The sequence below is a fragment of the Panulirus ornatus genome, chromosome 37 (assembly GCF_036320965.1).
Source record: "Panulirus ornatus isolate Po-2019 chromosome 37, ASM3632096v1, whole genome shotgun sequence".
NCBI classification, from domain to species: domain Eukaryota; kingdom Metazoa; phylum Arthropoda; class Malacostraca; order Decapoda; family Palinuridae; genus Panulirus; species Panulirus ornatus.
Window position 1 is genome coordinate 8,278,684 of NC_092260.1, and position 19,209 is coordinate 8,297,892.

The 19,209-nt window shown below is 45.8% G+C and overlaps 1 protein-coding gene across 1 annotated transcript in view; it reads left to right on the forward strand.

Moving 5' to 3' along the window:
- Ir8a (Ionotropic receptor 8a) overlaps positions 1-19,209 on the forward strand; it is a 97,057-nt gene that overhangs the window by 5,752 nt on the left and 72,096 nt on the right. Inside the window, exons 3-7 of the mRNA XM_071683769.1 lie at positions 3,767-3,970; positions 5,356-5,522; positions 8,431-8,507; positions 12,648-12,756; positions 15,965-16,090. Of these exons, the coding sequence (XP_071539870.1) occupies positions 3,767-3,970; positions 5,356-5,522; positions 8,431-8,507; positions 12,648-12,756; positions 15,965-16,090 (683 nt within the window). The remainder of the gene's footprint in view (positions 1-3,766; positions 3,971-5,355; positions 5,523-8,430; positions 8,508-12,647; positions 12,757-15,964; positions 16,091-19,209) is intronic.

Consider the following 19,209-nt stretch of genomic DNA (forward strand, 5'->3'; position numbering starts at 1 on the left):
TCACTGCTTCTAACAACTTGCCTCCCACACCATATACTCTTAGTACCTTCCACAGAGCATCTCTATCAACTCTATCATATGCCTTCTCTAGATCCATAAATGCTACATACAAATCCATTTGCTTTTCTAAGTATTTCTCACATACATTCTTCAAAGCAAACACCTGATCCACACATCCTCTACCACTTCTGAAACCACACTGCTCTTCCCCAATCTGATGCTCTGTACATGCCTTCACCCTCTCAATCAATACCCTCCCATATAATTTACCAGGAATACTCAACAAACTTATACCTCTGTAATTTGAGCACTCACTCTTATCCTCTTTGCCTTTGTACAATGGCACTATGCAAGCACTCCGCCAATCCTCAGGCACCTCACCATGAATCATACATACATTAAATAACCTTACCAACCAGTCAACAATACAGTCACCCCCTTTTTTAATAAATTCCACTGCAATACCATCCAAAACTGCTGCCTTGCCGGCTTTCATCTTCCGCAAAGCTTTTACTACCTCTTCTCTGTTGACCAAATCATTTTCCCTAACCCTCTCACTTTGCACACCACCTCGACCAAAACACCCTATATCTGCCACTCTATCATCAAACACATTCAACAAACCTTCAAAATACTCACTCCATCTCCTTCTCACATCACCACTACTGTTTATCACCTCCCCATTAGCCCCTTCACTGAAGTTCCCATTTGCTCCCTTGTCTTATGCACTTTATTTACCTCCTTCCAGAACATCTTTTTATTCTCCCTAAAATTTAAAGATACTCTCTCACCCCAACTCTCATTTGCCCTCTTTTTCACCTCTTGCACCTTTCTCTTGACCTCCTGCCTCTTTCTTTTGTACATCTCCCACTCATTTGCATTTTTTCCCTGCAAAAATCGTCCAAATGCCTCTCTCTTCTCTTTCACTAATAATCTTACTTCTTCATCCCACCACTCACTACCCTTTCTAATCAACCTACCTCCCACGCTTTTCATGCCACAAGCATCTTTTGCGCAAGCCATCACTGCTTCCCTAAATACATCCCATTCCTCCCCCACTTCCCTTACCTCCTTTTTTCTCACCTTTTTCCATTCTGTACTCAGTCTCTCCTGGTACTTCCTCACACAAGTCTCCTTCCCAAGCTCACTTACTCTCACCACTCTCTTCACCCCAACATTCTCTCTTCTTTTCTGAAAACCCATACAAATCTTCACCTTCGCCTCCACAAGATAATGATCAGACATCCCTCCAGTTGCACCTCTCAGCACATTAACATCCAAAAGTCTCTCTTTCGCGCGCCTGTCAAATAACACGTAATCCAATAACGCCCTCTGGCCATCCCTCCTACTTACATACGTATACTTATGTATATCTCGCTTTTTAAACCAGGTATTCCCAATCACCAGTCCTTTTTCAGCACATAAATCTACAAGCTCTTCACCATTTCCATTTACAACACTGAACACCCCGTGTATACCAATTATTCCCTCAACTGCCACATTACTCACCTTTGCATTCAAATCACCCATCACTATTACCCGGTCTTGTGCATCAAAACCACTAACACACTTATTCATCTGCTCCCAAAACACTTGCCTCTCATGATCTTTCTTCTCATGCCCAGGTGCAAATGCACCAATAATCACCCATCTCTTTCCATCAACTTTCAGTTTTACCCATATTAATCTAGAATTTACTTTCTTACATTTTATCACATATATATATATATATATATATATATATATATATATATATATATATATATATATATATATATATATATATATATATATATTTTTTTTTAAACTATTTGCCATTTCCCGCGTGATCAAGATATTCCTAAGAGTCCACGGGGAAAATGAAACATGATAAGTTCCCAAGCGCACTTTCGTGTAATAATCACATCATCAGGGGAGACACAAGAGAGAAATATAACCGTCAGTTGATATACATCGGGGAGACGAAGCTAGGACGCCATTTGGTAAACATGTGATTGTACAACGAACGATCATAAACTTATCATTTTACAAATCTTATCAACAATAAAGTTATCTAATTTGTATAGACCATCACTAATATTAAGATTATAACTCTTTGTGTATTTAATAATAGAAGATTCAATGATATTTCTCTTGGTAATAGAGTTAGAGTTAATAACTGAGATGGCGTTACTCCAGTCAATACAGTAATCATAGTTTTTAACGTGATTAAACAAGGCATTTGATTCTTGTCCCGTTCTTATACTATATTTATGTTGCTTAAGTCTAACAGAAAGATCCTTACCAGTCTGACCTACATAAAATTTATCACAGTTTCCACAAGGCACTTTATAGAGTACACATATATACGCTCACCAACTCAAGCCAGAAATTCATTAATGCATGAGGTGCCAATGGGAAGGATGAACCGCTGGGCTGGTTGTGAGCCCCCTGTTTGATCTGGGATTCAAACCCGGATCCATGAGACTGACATTCCCTGGCACAGTACGAGGAGGGAGTTCCACACTCGGGAGGCGCTCCGTCTCCAAAACTTTCTCTATCAAACAACTTTGTGAACTTCAGCTATCTGTCAAGATTCACAGTTTCATCGCTTAGATAATACCCATCATTCTCTGCTCTCGTAACATAAATGTTCTCCTTTAAAAAGAGACTCGACATTCGCCATCTTCCACTCACTTAAAACCATACTTTCTTTCAGTGACATTGAACAATATTTCAAATGACCTGTCAAGCCCATCACCGCTCTTTTTTAGGATACATGAGTACTAAAGGGTCGAATCCCTTGGTAGTCTGATTCTATCTTTTCTTCATGTAAAAACACACGTGTTCGTCATTCCTCTCATCGCACATCCTTATATCGTCTTCTACAGTTCTTCCCTCAGTAAATCCTCAGCATGATTTGCTGCTCTGTAACTGACAGTTTGAGCCTAATGAATCTATGGAGATGTTTTAGGTTACCTTCTGCCTTGTCTAATGTATTCTTTTCACAGTTTGTCTTTTTTGCATTTCTTATCCTGCTAAACTCACTCCTTGATCTCTTATATCTTGCAAATGTTAACTGGTTGTAGTTTCGCCTGGATCTTATCCACAGTCCATCCTTAATCTTTGCCTTTTGACAGTTGAATGAACCAATCTCTTCTTTTTTTTCTTTACATTTTTTCTTGCTTGCAGCTCTAGTTACTCATGCTCAAACTCCTTCACTGTATCTCACAGCACCTTCCGTAACAGTGATGTACATTTTGGTTACTGAGCCATTTATCCAAGTTTATAATCTCAGAGAAATCGTTTAGCTTGGTGTAGTTTCCATGATTATATCTCCTCTTTGAGTCTAGATTCCTGTCTTATCTTTTATCATCTTCATAATCAAACTCAGGGTATTACGATATCACTTTTTTCCCCCTAGCTGGTGTATCATCTGGTGTTCGCAGGTTAGGTCAGGGCATATCTGTTTTGTAAGTTTTGTCTCCATTTTCCTTTATTTGATACTTGAACTCCATCACTTTCCCAGCTGTACACTAGTGCGTAGCACAGAGAGCCATATATAAGCCAGCGGGAGGATAGTAAGCCAGTTATACACCAGCAGATATCACAGAAAGCCAGATGTAAGCATCCAGCAGAGGACAGTAAGCCAGTTATACACAAGCGGATAGCCAGCAGATAAGCCAGTTATACAGTTATACAATAGCTGATAACACAGTGATCTAGGTATAAGCCACTAGCAGGGTTGTAAGGCAGGTAAAATGGCCTCTGTGTATGGTTCTGGCAGTGTTTGCGGCGCTGAACAAGGGCGTGGCTCTGGTGGTGGACGTAACGGCCGGCGGCTGGACCTACGCCCGCGAGACAGCGGCGACCCAAGACACGCCTTACCTGCGGGTCCAGGTCTCTAACTACCAGTGGATGGCGGCCACTGACCAACTCCTGCAGAGCCGCAACGCCACCGACGCTGCTCTCATCTTCGCATTGGAGGCCGGTCTGTACCCACCTTCTGACGTACTGTTGTATCCACTTTCCTGTGTTATCTCCTATACTTTCTGAATACCAGAGGAATGTTTTCATATGATTCCATCTGAAATGATAAAAGCCGGAGTAATAGGTGTGCCTTATCAGTGACTACTGAGAAGTTATCTCGAGAGAGCTTCATAGATTATGCTGATAACCATATCTACTCTTACCTGATTCTGTAAGACTTACGCACACTTATCATTAATTTTTCATTAGCCATTTGTTATGATCATTTTACTGTGAGTTACATAGAGTTAGATGCATGTTCCCACTGGCTCACTGTTCCCACGGGCCACTGTTAATCAGGGTGTTTGAACACATAAGAGCTGATCTGTTATTTGAACACGTTGTTGAATGTGTGTTGACGGACTCCATCATAACCCCTGCCAGTGTGACCTGAGGGGACACACTGGCCAGCCTCGTCACACTGTTCACTAGAGTGTGTCATAATGTGTCTTTATGACACATTATGACACACTCTAGTCCTACAGATGTACGAGCATAGTTTTCTAATAAATCTACAAAGGCCGCCTGATCACCGAGTACCACAAACGAAGAAGATCCGATCTCCTTCCTGTCAACTCAACCTTACAATTCAACCTAGACCTAACCTAACCAAGCCTAACCTAACCTAATCTAACAGGCAAGTGGGATGCGCATGACTGAACGACCCTTGAGTACAACTGTACTACCTTTGGGCACGACTGTACAATCTTTGAGCACGACGATACGACCCTTGAACACGTCGTTAACAACCCTCGAACACGACGGTACAACCAATGAACACGACAGTACTATCCTTAAGTATAACGGTGTGACGGTACGACCCTTGAGCACGATAGTACGACCCTTGAGCACGACAGCACAACACTTGAGTACGACGGTACAGCCCTTGAGCATGACGGTACAACACTTGAGTACGACGGTGCGACCCTTGAATACGACGGTGCTCCTTGAACACGGCTCTACGAACCTTGAGCACGTTGGTACGACCCTAATATTTACAATGACGACTTCTCTACCGTCTACAGAAGAACTAATATATATAGTAATTTCTATTGAACGAATTTTTCCCGCATTGCTTCATGGCTTTGTCTGCCTAACTAAACCCAAAATGATTTCGTTCACCTGATTAATTAGTCTGAAGGATGCGATACGAGCGATGTCAGAGAGAGAGAGAGACAGATAAGGTGAAGTTAGAGAGTCTGGGAGACGAGGGGTGGAAAGGAGAGAGAGAGAGAGAGAGAGAGAGAGAGAGAGAGAGAGAGAGAGAGAGAGAGAGAGAGAGAGAGAGAGAGAGAGAGAGAGAGAGGAGTGAGCGTGAGTGATGTGGCTCCACTGTCGCCCCTGCAGAGCTGGACCAGGCGCTCTACTACCTGGTGGAGGGGTCGGTGGTGCGTGTGATCGTCATCTCCGGCATTGATCGCAACACCACCCACACACTCAAGAAGATGCGGCCCTCACCCTCCTACTACGTCATCCTCGGCAACACCGACCACCTCAACACACTCTTCTCCAAGGTGGGTGACGTCACGGCTGGCCGGCCAGTGACGGGATGGATGACGGGTGGCCAGTGACGGGATGGGTGACGGGTGGCCAGTGACGGGATGGGTGACGGGTGGCCAGTGACGGGATGGGTGACGGGTGGCCGGCCAGTGATGGGATGGGTGACGGGTGGCCGGCCAGTGACGGGATGGATGACGGGTGTGGCCAGTGACGGGATGGGTGACGGGAGGCCATTGACGGGGAATGGTTGATCGGTAACGTGATGACGGATAGTGAGTGACGGGGAGGGTGACAGGTGGTCAGTGACAGGAACGGGTTTGACGGTTGGTCAGTGACGGGTGATCAGTGGTGGGAGGTGGTCAGTGACGGGTGGGGGGATGTTTGTTACGGATGTTAGTAACGGGGTAGGATAACGTGTTGTCGGTTACGGATGCGTGACAAGGTGGGTGACGAGATAAGTGATGGGTGGGGTGCGGGAGAGTGGATGACGTGGATGAGTAACGCGTGGATGACGTGGATGAATAACGCGCGGATGACGTGGATGAATAACGCGTGGATGACGTGGATGAGTAACGCGCGGATGACGTGGATGAATAACGCACGGATGACGTGGATGAGTAACGCACGGATGACGTGGATGAGTAACGCGCGGATGACGTGGATGAGTAACGCGCGGATGACGTGGATGAGTAACGCGTGGATGACGTGGATGAGTAACGCGTGGATGACGTGGATGAGTAACGCGTGGATGACGTGAATGAGTAACGCATGCTGATAACGGGCTGGTAAATAATAAAGGTGATGGGGCTGAGTCACGTTACTCATTACGTTGTGAGTAACGGTTGAGAGCACGATGGGTAATTATCATAACGAGTATGGTGGCATGGGGCGCACGATGGATGACAGGTGCGAACTGAGAGACGGGTGACAGGAAACGGATGACGGGAATGGTGGTTGACGGGTATTGAGTGGCTGGGGTGGGTGACGTCATACGTTATAGAGAATAACGTGAGATTAAGTCAATATATGTTGATATAAATATATGTTGATATAAATATATGATATAAAATATATGTTGATATAAAATAAAATATATGTTGATATAAATATATGATTTAAAATATATGTTGATATAAATATATGATATAAAATATATGTTGATATAAATATATGATATAAAATATATGTTGATATAAAATATATGTTGATATAAATATATGATATAAAATATATGTTGATATAAAATATATATTGATGTATGTTGCTGATAATGACCAGCAATGTGTTCTCTGCAGCCCTGTTGCACCTGCCCGTCCTGTGTTCCCTCACACCACAGCTGTTCCTCATAACCCTGGTGTCTCCTCATACTCCAGGTGTTTCTCTCTACACCCCAGATGTCTCCCTGATACATAAGGAGTTTCCCTAACACTCCAGGTGTCCCCTCACGCCCCAAGTGTTCTCTCACACCACAGATGTTCCCTTACTTCTCAGGTGTTTCCTCACACCCAAGGTATTCGCTTACACCCCAGGTTTCCCCTCACTCCCCAGGTGTTCTTTCACACCTCTAGTGTTTCCTCACACTCCAAGTGTTCCCTCACACCCCAGGTGTTCTCTCACACCCTAGTGTTTTCCTCACACCCCAGGTGTTCCCCCACACCCCAGATGTTCCCTCACACGCCAGGTGTTCCCTTACACCCTAGGTGTATTCCTCACACCCCAGGCGTTCTCTCACACCCCAGTGTTTTCCTCACACCCCAGGCGTTCTCTCACACCCCAGTGTTTTCCTCACACCCCAGGTGCTCCCTCACACCCCAGGTGTTCCCTTACAACCAATGCGTATTCCTCACACCCCAGGTGTTCCCTTACACCGCAGGTGTTTTCCTCACACCCCAGATGTTTTTCTCACACCAGAGGTGTTCCCTCACACCCGAGGTGTTCCCTATTACCCCAGGTGTTTTTCTCACTCCCTAGGTGTTCCTTTACACCTCAGGTGCTTTTCTCACACCACAGGTGTTCGCTCACACCCTAGGTGTCCCCTCACGCCCCAGGTATTCTCTCACACCCCAGGTGTTTTCTTACACCCGAGGTGTTCCCTCATACCCCAGGTGTTCCCTCACACCCCAGGTGTTTTCCTCACACCCCAGGTGTTTTCCTTCACACCTCTCTCTCCCCCTCTCTCATGAGTGATCTCCCCCTCCACTACGTCAGAGTTCCCGTGTGACCCAGCGCCACCCTTTATGACCCGGTGCCTTCCTTCATGACCCAGTGCATCCTTCATGACCCAGTGCCTTCCTTTATGACCCAGTGCCTTCCTTCATGACCCAGTGCCACCCTCCATGACCCAGTGCCACCCTCCATGACCCAGTGCCCTCCTTCATGACCCAGTGCATCCTTCATGACCCAGTGCCTTCCTTTATGACCCAGTGCCTTCCTTCATGACCCAGTGCCACCCTCCATGACCCAGTGCCACCCTCCATGACCCAGTGCCTTCCTTCATGACCCAGTGCATCCTTCATGACCCAGTGCCTTCCTTTATGACCCAGTGCCTTCCTTTATGACCCAGTGCCTTCCTTCATGACCCAGTGCCACCCTCCATGACCCAGTGCCATCCTTCATGACCCAGTGCCTTCCTTCATGACCCAGTGCATCGTTCATGACCCAGTGCCTTCCTTCATGACCCAGTGCCTTCCCTCATGACCCAGTGCATCCTCCATGAACCAGTGCCTTCCTTTATGACCCAGTGCCTTCCTTTATGACCCAGTGCCACTCTTCATGACCCAGTGCTACCCTTTATGACCCAGTGCCACCTTTCATGACCCAGTGCTACCCTTCATGACCCAGAGCTACCCTTCCTGACCTGGTACCACCCTTCATGACCTGGTGCCACCGTGTGATCCGTACTAACCCCTGTGTCCACTACAGGCCATGAAGAACACCCTGGTGACACGGGACTCGCGCTGGACGCTCGTCGCTACCGACCACAAATCTGACGAGTTCGAGTGAGTTGATCGACCTTGTTGCTCTCTCTCTCTCTCTCTCTCTCTCTCTCTCTCTCTCTCTCTCTCTCTCTCTCTCTCTCCTAGCTGTTACCAGGCTCCACCGCGAGTTTAAAGTATCACAGGGAGCACAGTCTCGTCACTGAGCCTCTCACTCCAAAGGATTCTACATCTCCCTGCTACTGGAAGTAGCGCAGCCCTGAGCTGCAGGGGGCTTTATAAAGACACAGACAGTAACAACAGGACTATTTTCTAAATTCATCAAAAGAACAGAGATCAAATTGATGGCGGATATACTAATTAAGGGGTTGAACGGCAGAACATATAAGAAATGAGGCCAGTATAAATAGATATGGAGAGAAAGAAACAGGTAGAAAGTGAGTTCCAAAAGCTGTGAATCTGACACGATTACACCTACCTCACTGAGAAGCCCGTATGACGGGGGAAATGGGGAAAAGCAGACGACAGATGAAACGAGAAAGTAAGGAACGTTGGTGTCATCAGTAAGTACGAGGGGTCGAGATGGCTGAATCAACGGAGATATGAATAAGACGATGATTGGTCGTGAAACTATCAACAGAGAGAGAGAGAGAGAGAGAGAGAGAGAGAGAGAGAGAGAGAGAGAGAGAGAGAGAGAGAGGAACAGAAGCAGGAGTACCACTATTGTTGGTGGGAAAGAAGAAGCACCTCTATTAGTCACCACAACAATAGATCGAGTCAAGGGAAAAAAAATGAGTATAGAGAGCATAGGAAGCAGCGCCGTTGAGGGATTCAAGAACAAGAAATGAGAGTAGCATCACAACCTACACCAAATGCATTCGGTGTTCAAGGTCTACGATACCATATTCATCACACTCTCCGAGAGATCCAGACTATTTACCATACTGAAAAGAAAACACCTTAGCGATTAATCTTGCTTGACAGACACCACGCTGTTGCAAAAGGAAGACTTCTAGAAATAGGAACTGAGAAGAGAATCAGAGATTTCTGAAGAAATTAAACGTTAAGACAGTAATGAGAAGAATTTCAACCATCCCGCATTTCCTTAGCATGAGCGGAACGAAGGGAAAGCACCTGGTCTTGAGGCAGGAGGTCAGATAGACGAGAAAGCACAGGCGTCAACAGAGAGCCACACGAGGACTGCCATCTGGTCCACATGATATATTCGTCTTTCAAGATGGGAGTGATAGCAGGGCCTTGTGTTGAGTTATCATAGAAAAAAGACGTTCTGGTGAGTGGAAGGTGAATCTAGAGGACAAGAAATGATGGGGTCGTCCAAAGTTTAATAGAGGGAGTGAGGAAAGAATGAGTGGGGCTTAATCACTAGTGTTTTCAAACGGAAAGTAGAAGTAAAAGTGGATTTGCAAAAAAGGATTGAGGAGGGTATGAGGTTGACCCAGGCAGTGTGGTGGTGGGGAGAGCATGAGGTTGACCTAGGCAGTGTGATGGTGGAGGGAGCATGAGGTTGACCCAGCGAGTGTGGTGGTGGAGGGAGCATGAGGTTGACCCAACGAGTGTGGTGGTGGAGGGAGCTTGAGGTTGACCTAGGCAGTGTGATGGTGGAGGGAGCATGAGGTTGACCCAGCGAGTGTGGTGGTGGAGGGAGCATGAGGTTGACCCAGCGAGTGTGGTGGTGGAGGGAGCATGAGGTTGACCCAGCGAGTGTGGTGGTGGAGGGAGCATGAGGTTGACCCAGACAGTGTGGTGGTGGTGGGAGCATGAGGTTGACCCAGACAGTGTGGTGGTGGTGGAAGCATGAGGTTGACCCAGGCACAGTGGTGTAGAGGTTTGGCGAAGTATCGAGCGGTAAAGTGGGACTTAATGGGCCAGGCTGTGAACCATTTATTTACCGGGCACACAAGGCTGGCTGGAAATACCTGAAATATTCATAGCGTCTATGAAGGATGACCGTTATTAATGTCTTTCGTATAATTCGGCTGCCTGCTTCTTTGTGTCTGTGTGTGCGTGTGTGTGTGTGTGTGTGTGTGTGTGTGTGTGTGTGTGTGTGTGTCTGTGTGTGTAACTATCTATTTGTACTTTTCGGGTAAAGAGTTTCAAGTTTATTGGGCCACATTTCTTAACTTTAGTATCATACAACGTTATAATCTACTGTATACAGTCCATATTCACGTATCATGATTCAATTTACTGTCTTCATGCAATATTCAAATACTACGAAGTGTGGCTTCTGGTTGTTCTCTTCTTGGACCTCTCTGGGAACTGCTCATCGCTGACGTCATCAAACTGGTTAAGAGACTTGAAAGTTGTGATCATATCATCCCTTACTCTTCGTTCTTCCATGGTGGTCAAATCTAAGGCCTCTTAACTTTCCATGTAGCTCAGCTCTCCTATAGTGGTGCCATGGTGTTTGGCCACATCTGGCTCTTCTCTATTAGCTCTCTATGCTTCTTGAAATGCAACCAACAAACTTGATCAGCATATCTTAATTCTGGCCTGATGCAGGATGTGAGCAGCTTGCTGAATATTTCCTTGTCCATATACTTACCTGCTGGTATGATATTCACCAGCAGACAGCTCGTCTCCTTTAGTGTTCTCCTAATGTGGGAGAAGAACCATCAGGGACGATCTTCATTCCCAGTTGTATCTCACAAACAGATTCCCGCAGCTCATCATCATCTAGATAATATTCCGATGATATCATTCCTTCGCTGTGTCCCAGCCTCATTACTGTATATTGACACATTTCATGAACCATGTATCACAGCAACTTTGAAGTTTGTCTGGGTCCCCTTGTAAGTTGATGTAATTCTCTTCACTTTCCACTTCCCTCATGGCCTTGGTTTCATCCGTAAACGTCATCATTTACGAGTCCAGTGCTTCTAGCAAGTAATATACATGGATCAAGAAAATCGTTGGTCCCAGAACGCACCCAGCAGCACGCCAGGGGTGACCTCAACTCATTTCGAGAAGACATCCCTGACATGCGTTCTTCTTTCCCTGCTACCGAGATGATCCTTTGTCAAACGAGAAATCTCTCTCTCTCTCTCTCTCTTTTTCTAGCCTGAAGATCCAGCTTCTTTGCCAGCCACCTTTGTGGTCTCATAGAAATCAGATGAGATCGTTACACATGACCTCTTTTTCCTTAAAACAGGTGTTGTCTTTTAGTAAGGTAGTCAGTCCTTTGAAAGTTTTGTTTTCTGATGATTTTTGCGCACTACTATATATCAGGATCAACCCCGGGATGATCATAGCCTAGCTAAGCAGTAGTGCTCCCGCCTGCTACACAGGGGTCCCGGGTTCGATCCTGGCTGTTGGAGGTTTGTATGTTATATGGTAGTGCGCGTTCATATGCACTATATTCGAATGTACATTGCTATCTGCTGGTTGTGCGAGCCTATGGAAAATGACCAGTGGAGACCCCGTTGCTTACCAACGTGAGACTAAGGACATTCGATTACATAGTATTCGAATAGTAGTTTCCCTTTTAGGGGTGATCAAAGCCTAGCTATAATGCTCCCGTCTGCTACGCAGGGGTTCCGGGTTCGATCCTGGCTGTTGGAGGTTTGTGATATATGGTACTGCGCTTTCATATGCTATATATATATATATATATATTAATTCCTTTCTTATCCACACGGAAATGAAACACGATAACTTTCCAAGTGCACTTTCGTGTAAGGATCACATCATCAGGGGAGATACAAGAAAGAAACATAAGTCAGTTGATATACAACGAAGAGACGTGGCTAGGACGCCATTTGTTGAGCAATGATTTTTTTTTTTTTGTATGCTATTAAACCAGAGGGAAGGTATTGTCGGGACTGAAGGCCCGAGGGCTTCATGATAAACATAGACCATAAGGCTCCATGGTCAACACAGACCCTAGGGCCCCATGGTCAGCATAGACCCTAAGGTTCCCTGGTCATCATAGACCGTACGGCCCCATGGTCAACATAGAACCTAAGGTTCCCTAGTCATCATAGACCGTGCGGCCCCATGGTCAACATAGACCCTAAGGTTCCCTGGTCATCATAGACCGTACGGCCCCATGGTCAACATAGACCCTAAGGTTCCCTGGTCATCACAGACCGTACGGCCCCATGGTCAACATAGACCCTAGGGCCCCATGGTCAACCCATCCACCTGTAAGCTAACGTGTTGTGTTTCCTCCTCACGACGCAGTCGGGACATGTTGACGGAGTCGACGGGGGTGACGCTGATGACGCCAGCAGAGGAGGTCTGCTGCACCGTCAGGAACCGCATCAACAACTGTGACTGTGACACACTCATGGTACGTGACCTCTGTATCTCTCTCATGGTACGTGACCTCTGTGTCTCTCTCATGGTACGTGACCTCCGTATCTCTCTCATGGTACGTGACCTCTGTATCTCTCTCATGGTACGTGACCTCTGTATCTCTCTCATGGTACGTGACCTCTGTATCTCTCTCATGGTACGTGACCTCTGTATCTCTCTCATGGTACGTGACCTCTGTATCTCTCTCATGGTACGTGACCTCCGTATCTCTCTCATGGTACGTGACCTCCGTATCTCTCTCATGGTACGTGACCTCTGTATCTCTCTCATGGTACGTGACCTCCGTATCTCTCTCATGGTACGTGACCTCTGTATCTCATGGTACGTGACCTCCGTATCTCTCTCATGGTACGTGACCTCTTTATCTCTCTCATGGTACGTGACCTCTGTATCTCTCTCATGGTACGTGACCTATGTATCTCTCTCATGGTACGTGACCTATGTATCTCTCTCATGGTACGTGACCTCTGTATCTCTCTCATGGTACGTGACCTCCGTATCTCTCTCATGGTACGTGACCTATGTATCTCTCTCATGGTACGTGACCTCTGTATCTCTCTCATGGTACGTGACCTATGTATCTCTCTCATGGTACGTGACCTCTGTATCTCTCTCATGGTACGTGACCTCCGTATCTCTCTCATGGTACGTGACCTCCGTATCTCTCTCATGGTACGTGACCTCTGTATCTCTCTCATGGTACGTGACCTCTGTATCTCTCTCATGGTACGTGACCTATGTATCTCTCTCATGGTACGTGACCTCCGTATCTCTCTCATGGTACGTGACCTCTGTATCTCTCTCATGGTACGTGACCTCTGTATCTCTCTCATGGTACGTGACCTATGTATCTCTCTCATGGTACGTGACCTCTGTATTTCTCTCATGGTACGTGACCTCTGTATCTCTCTCATGGTACGTGACCTCTGTATCTCTCTCATGGTACGTGACCTATGTATCTCTCTCATGGTACGTGACCTCCGTATCTCTCTCATGGTACGTGACCTCCGTATCTCTCTCATGGTACGTGACCTCTGTATCTCTCTCATGGTACGTGACCTCTGTATCTCTCTCATGGTACGTGACCTCCGTATCTCTCTCATGGTACGTGACCTCCGTATCTCTCTCATGGTACGTGACCTCTGTATCTCTCTCATGGTACGTGACCTCCGTATCTCTCTCATGGTACGTGACCTCTGTATCTCTCTCATGGTACGTGACCTCTGTATCTCTCTCATGGTACGTGACCTCTGTATCTCTCTCATGGTACGTGACCTCTGTATCTCTCTCATGGTACGTGACCTCTGTATCTCTCTCATGGTACGTGACCTCTGTATCTCTCTCATGGTACGTGACCTCTGTATCTCTCTCATGGTACGTGACCTCCGTATCTCTCTCATGGTACGTGACCTCCGCATCTCTCTCATGATACGTGACCTCCGCATCTCTCTCATGGTACGTGACCTCTGTATCTCTCTCATGGTACGTGACCTCCGTATCTCTCTCATGGTACGTGACCTCCGTATCTCTCTCATGGTACGTGACCTCTGTATCTCTCTCATGGTACGTGACCTCTGTATCTCTCTCATGGTACGTGACCTCTGTATCTCTCTCATGGTACGTGACCTCCGTATCTCTCTCATGGTACGTGACCTCCGTATCTCTCTCATGGTACGTGACCTCTGTATCTCTCTCATGGTACGTGACCTCTGTATCTCTCTCATGGTACGTGACCTCCGTATCTCTCTCATGGTACGTGACCTCTGTATCTCTCACATGGTACGTGACCTCCGTATCTCTCTCATGGTACGTGACCTCTGTATCTCTCACATGGTACGTGACCTCTGTATCTCTCTCATGGTACGTGACCTCTGTATCTCTCTCATGGTACGTGACATCTGTATCTCTCTCATGGACCTCTGTATCTCTCTCATGGTACGTGACCTCTGTATCTCTCTCATGGTACGTGACCTCTGTATCTCTCATGGTACGTGACCTCTGTATCTCTCTCATGGTACGTGACCTCTATCTCTCTCATGGTACGTGACCTCTGTATCTCTCTCATGGTACGTGACCTCTGTATCTCTCTCATGGTACGTGACCTCTGTATCTCTCTCATGGTACGTGACCTCTGTATCTCTCTCATGGTACGTGACCTCTGTATCTCTCTCATGGTATGGTACGTGACCTCTGTATCTCTCTCATGGTACGTGACCTATGTATCTCTCTCATGGTACGTGACCTCCGTATCTCTCTCATGGTACGTGACCTCTGTATCTCTCTCATGGTACGTGACCTCCGTATCTCTCTCATGGTACGTGACCTCTGTATCTCTCTCATGGTACGTGACCTCCGTATCTCTCTCATGGTACGTGACCTCCGTATCTCTCTCATGGTACGTGACCTCTGTATCTCTCGCTCTCATGGTACGTGACCGCTGTCTCTCTCTCTCTCATGGTACGTGACCTCTGTATCTCTCTCATGGTACGTGACCTCTGTATCTCTCTCATGGTACGTGACCTCTGTATCTCTCTCATGGTACGTGACCTCTGTATCTCTCTCATGGTACGTGACCTCGTACCCTTCCTCCTTACCGCTCCTAACCACCAGGAAGCTGCTGCTGCTTCGTCACACTGTCTGCTGCCTTGGCCACCCCAAGCTACTCACAACCTCTGCTTCGTTCTCCAAATGCACGGCACTTGCCACAGTGGCCATGCCTGCCTCGCTCTCCACATACCCCCTTCGTCCTACCGCTAATACTACCATCTTGTAACAATCTATTATACAGTGTCTCTCTACAGTTCATTATCATATATAGTTTGCAGAACCAAAGTGACCATCAGTTCTGATTAGAAGCTCCTTTTGAGGACTCATACTTCAGTTATATTCTAAGAGAAGGAAGAGTTACAAAGTTACATAGAGTTTCATAGACACACAACCCCCAAGGTCCAGGCGAGGTGGTCTGGCCTTAACATACTGTAAAAAAGGTCCCCTTAAAAACATGAGAAGAAAACGACAGCAGAGTGTAGACTCTCGCCACCTACCACACCCTCCGGTAACATCACCGTTCGGGAAACAGGTAAGAGAAATGTACTTTCCGGGACTAATATGTCGCAAGAGAGGTGCTATAGGTAAGTCGGAAATTGGAGTAGATCTGAACATATCTTCTCCGTCGTCCACAGATCCCAAGGGAGCTGACAGTGAACGCCATGCTGATGCTGGCCAAGGTCCTCAAGGCTAACGACCAACAGAGCGGTGGGGGCACCGGCGACCAGCCTCCCACCACCTTCTACTCCACCCTGCGCACGGTGAGCGTTGCCACCTATCGTCAGTCTGCCACCCCCTGCCATCAGTAGTCCCTGTCCATCAATCCTGCCACCAGCAGCCTCTGCTTGTCTCCTGACACCTGCTGTGTTTGGCAGCCAATTTTACGGAACTGGCAGATGTGAGGAGGGCAGTGTCAGTGCATCACTCCTGTCGCACTGTGTGTGTGTGTGTGTGTGTGTGTGTGTGTGTGTCCTTCCTTACCTCAATACATTTCATGTGTAAGTCACTTTCTAAAACATATCCACAAATATGTGAATGTTAGAAACATGAGAGTCAATACCCTGTCAATTATTCCATCAGCTAGGGAAAAGGTGACCTGGTTCGAGACACGGAAGCCAAAGCATAGATCTTAAACCATATCTTCATTCAGCCATATTTACCAATGAAGACGCAGGTCTGCGTCCAAATCCGGTCGTACCACTGCCACCAGAGGATATTCTACTGTAAACTGACAGACATACTCTGTCTGCGTGAAATGGAACGAATGTACGACATTAAACGGCAGATCCTGATAAGTTTTATTTGATAACAAGGAAAGATGCATGAAAAGAGGGAGTTAATCCTCCGAGGGTACTGAGAGATTTCTACTGTGCTGACGTTTGCCAATCGAAGTGCAAGAGCGATAACGAGTCCCTGTCAGGAAAGCATCGCCAAGTCAGCCCGACGTCCGTAGTTGACCAACCTGTGGAAACCAACATTCCAAACGGTCTGTATCACGGCTGTCGACGACATCGCTTAGTTCTGACAAATCTGCTTAACGTCGATGATATAATCAAAATATATGATGACAGTAAAACCTCTGATGTCATCAATCTAGATTTTCAAAAATCAATCAGTAACTTCGCCATCAGAGATTACTAGACATATACATTGTGTTGTACTTCGGTGTTTAGAAAATTGATTGACTGACTATAAATAAACAGTAATGAATAATGCTCAAACCTTAGAGTGGTTGGACGTGAGAAGTGGTGTGCCACAGGGATTATTCTCATTAATCGGTTCTTTTTTAATGTTTATTAATGACTTTAATAATGGGCTGTACTAGAGAATATCAAAGTTCACAGACAATTCAATGATGATAAAAAATTCTATATAACAGAAACAGAATATCTGCAAACTGACACACAAAATGATGAACAGAGCTCCAAGGTGGCAAATGAATTTCAACATCGACGAGTACAAAGTTTTACATATTAGTAGTAAAAAAGAAGTCAAGCTACGATATGAGTTATGTTCAGTTACAAAAAGAGATTTGAGGAAAAACTTTGGTATAATATTCTCTGGTGACCTAAAGTTGAGTAAGCAGTGTACGGAAATAACAAAAAAAGGCGAGCAAAATTGTGAGATTCATACACAGAGCATTTGTTTCATGTGCAGGGCATTCGAATCAGTTTACACTAATCCGTATGCCCTTTGCAGTTTCTGGCGCGTCCCTACCTTAGAAGTTATGTCCAGTTTTGGTCAACCTACTTAAGATGAATGAATAAATAAATAATAGTACACCGTCGAGCGACCAAAATGATTCCCGGACTGAGAAACAAATTCTAAGAGACCCGGGAAAAGGAATTTGAATTATCTAGCCTAGAAAAAGAGTGTCGAGATCTAATTTGGTACAGGTACTTCAAGATATCAAAGGCTTTGATATTCCCGACCTAACCAGCATGTAACGCCACATAAGTCTGATGTTACGTGTCGTAAATGAATACATACTAGTAGGCAAACGTCTTACCTCGAGCAAGGCGAAGTTAGTTTTCTTGAACGGGATTATAAGTATAAGAAACGATATACCAATTAAAGCAGTTATAAATAACGCCATATATGTTTGCGAACAAATATGAAAAATAATTCAAGTGCATTATTATTTGCTCCTCCTCAAATATAATGTTTACGGATATTTCTCTAAGCTATCCGTTTGCTCTTTCTCTCGTGCCACACCAGTCTCTCAGTTTCTGATATCTTCTACCACCACAAACAGCCTCGAAAGGATCCAGTATTATTGTTTTGCATTCCTATGTATATGAGGGAATCGGTTATATATATATATATATATATATATATATATATATATATATATATATATATATATATATTTTTTTTTTTTTTTTTTTTTTTTTATACTTTGTCGCTGTCTCCCGCGTTTGCGAGGTAGCGCAAGGAAACAGACGAAAGAAATGGCCCAACCCCCCCCCCCATACACATGTACATACACACGTCCACACACGCAAATATACATACCTACACAGCTTTCCATGGTTTACCCCAGACGCTTCACATGCCTTGCTTCAATCCACTGACAGCACGTCAACCCCTGTATACCACATGACTCCAATTCACTCTATTTCTTGCCCTCCTTTCACCCTCCTGCATGTTCAGGCCCCGATCACACAAAATCTTTTTCACTCCATCTTTCCACCTCCAATTTGGTCTCCCTCTTCTCCTCGTTCCCTCCACCTCCGACACATATATCCTCTTGGTCAATCTCTCCTCACTCATTCTCTCCATGTGCCCAAACCATTTCAAAACACCCTCTTCTGCTCTCTCAACCACGCTCTTTTTATTTCCACACATCTCTCTTACCCTTACGTTACTTACTCGATCAAACCACCTCACACCACACATTGTCCTCAAACATCTCATTTCCAGCACATCCATCCTCCTGCGCACATCTCTATCCATAGCCCACGCCTCGCAACCATACAACATTGTTGGAACCACTATTCCCTCAAACATACCCATTTTTGCTTTCCGAGATAATGTTCTCGACTTCCACACATTTTTCAAGGCTCCCAAAATTTTCGCCCCCATCCCCCACCCTATGATCCACTTCCGCTTCCATGGTTCCATCCGCTGACAGATCCACTCCCAGATATCTAAAACACTTCACTTCCTCCAGTTTTTCTCCATTCAAACTCACCTCCCAATTGACTTGACCCTCACCCCTACTGTACCTAATAACCTTGCTCTTATTCACATTTACTCTCAACTTTCTTCTTCCACACACTTTACCAAACTCAGTCACCAGCTTCTGCAGTTTCTCACATGAATCAGCCACCAGCGCTGTATCATCAGCGAACAACAACTGACTCACTTCCCAAGCTCT